At 44.1% G+C, this 961-nt stretch overlaps 1 protein-coding gene across 1 annotated transcript in view; it reads left to right on the top strand.

Annotated features, from left to right (window-relative positions):
• Window positions 1-185, top strand: part of LOC139757336 (glutamate receptor ionotropic, kainate 2-like) — a 76865-nt gene extending 76680 nt beyond the window's left edge. The window contains 1 exon segment of the mRNA XM_071677759.1: window positions 87-185. Coding sequence (XP_071533860.1) covers window positions 87-185 — 99 coding nt within the window.
• The last annotated feature ends 776 nt before the right edge of the window (window positions 186-961 follow it).

Below are 961 nucleotides of genomic sequence, written 5' to 3'. Positions count from 1 at the left end.
AAAGTATTATTCAATCGTAAGTATTTTCTGGATATCATTCACGGTTATAAATTTCTTCCTTGATGAAAATATATTTTCATTTTCAGGGAATGTTTGTAGTGCTGTTTGGTGGACACGTTGTAAGTGTACTCGTCCTGGTACTCGAGTCTCTATGTGCTGGACTTTTCCAGCAGGTGACTTCATGACTGCCAGTCACAGGTGACCTCATGACTGCCAGATGACCGGGTCACCAACGCCAGCCATGCCTAACGTTACAGTGAAGAAAATATCAATGATACCCATTCTTGCTCTCCTAGATAACGTTCTCGCCTTCCACACATTCTTCAGCGCTCCTAGAACCTTCGACCCCTTCTCCACCCTGTGACTCACTTTCGCTTCCATGGTTCCATCCTCCGCTAACTCTACTCCCAAATATCTAAAACACTTCCGTTCCATCAGTTTTTCTCGATTTAAACCTACATCCCAATTAACTAGTCCCTCAGCGCCACTAAACCTAATAGCCTTGTTCTTATTCTTATTTAGTCTCTATCTTCTCCTTTCACACACTTTTCCAAACTCATTCACCAACTTCTGCAGTTTCTCACTCGAATGAGCCACTAGAGCTGTATCATCGGCGAACAACAACTGACTCGCTTCCCAAACCCTAGTGACCGTAGCAGACCGTATACTCGCCCCTCTCTCCAAAACTCTTGCACTTACCTCACTAACCACCCCATCCATAAGCAAATTCAACAACTACAGGGATATCACACACCCCTGCCGCAGACAGACATTCACTGAGAACCAGTCACTCTCCTCTCTTCTTACTTGTACGCACGCGTTACATCCTTGGTAAGAACTTTTACGGCATTTAGCAACTTACCTCCCACATCATATGCTCTTAAAACCTTCCAAAAAGCACCTCTGTCAACGCTATCATATGCTTTCACCAGGTCCATAAGTGCTACATACAAATCCATCT

Source organism: Panulirus ornatus, chromosome 25 (genome assembly GCF_036320965.1).
Source record: "Panulirus ornatus isolate Po-2019 chromosome 25, ASM3632096v1, whole genome shotgun sequence".
Taxonomy (NCBI): domain Eukaryota; kingdom Metazoa; phylum Arthropoda; class Malacostraca; order Decapoda; family Palinuridae; genus Panulirus; species Panulirus ornatus.
Note: the sequence above shows the minus strand (reverse complement) of the source record. Positions and strands in the feature narration are given on the sequence as shown.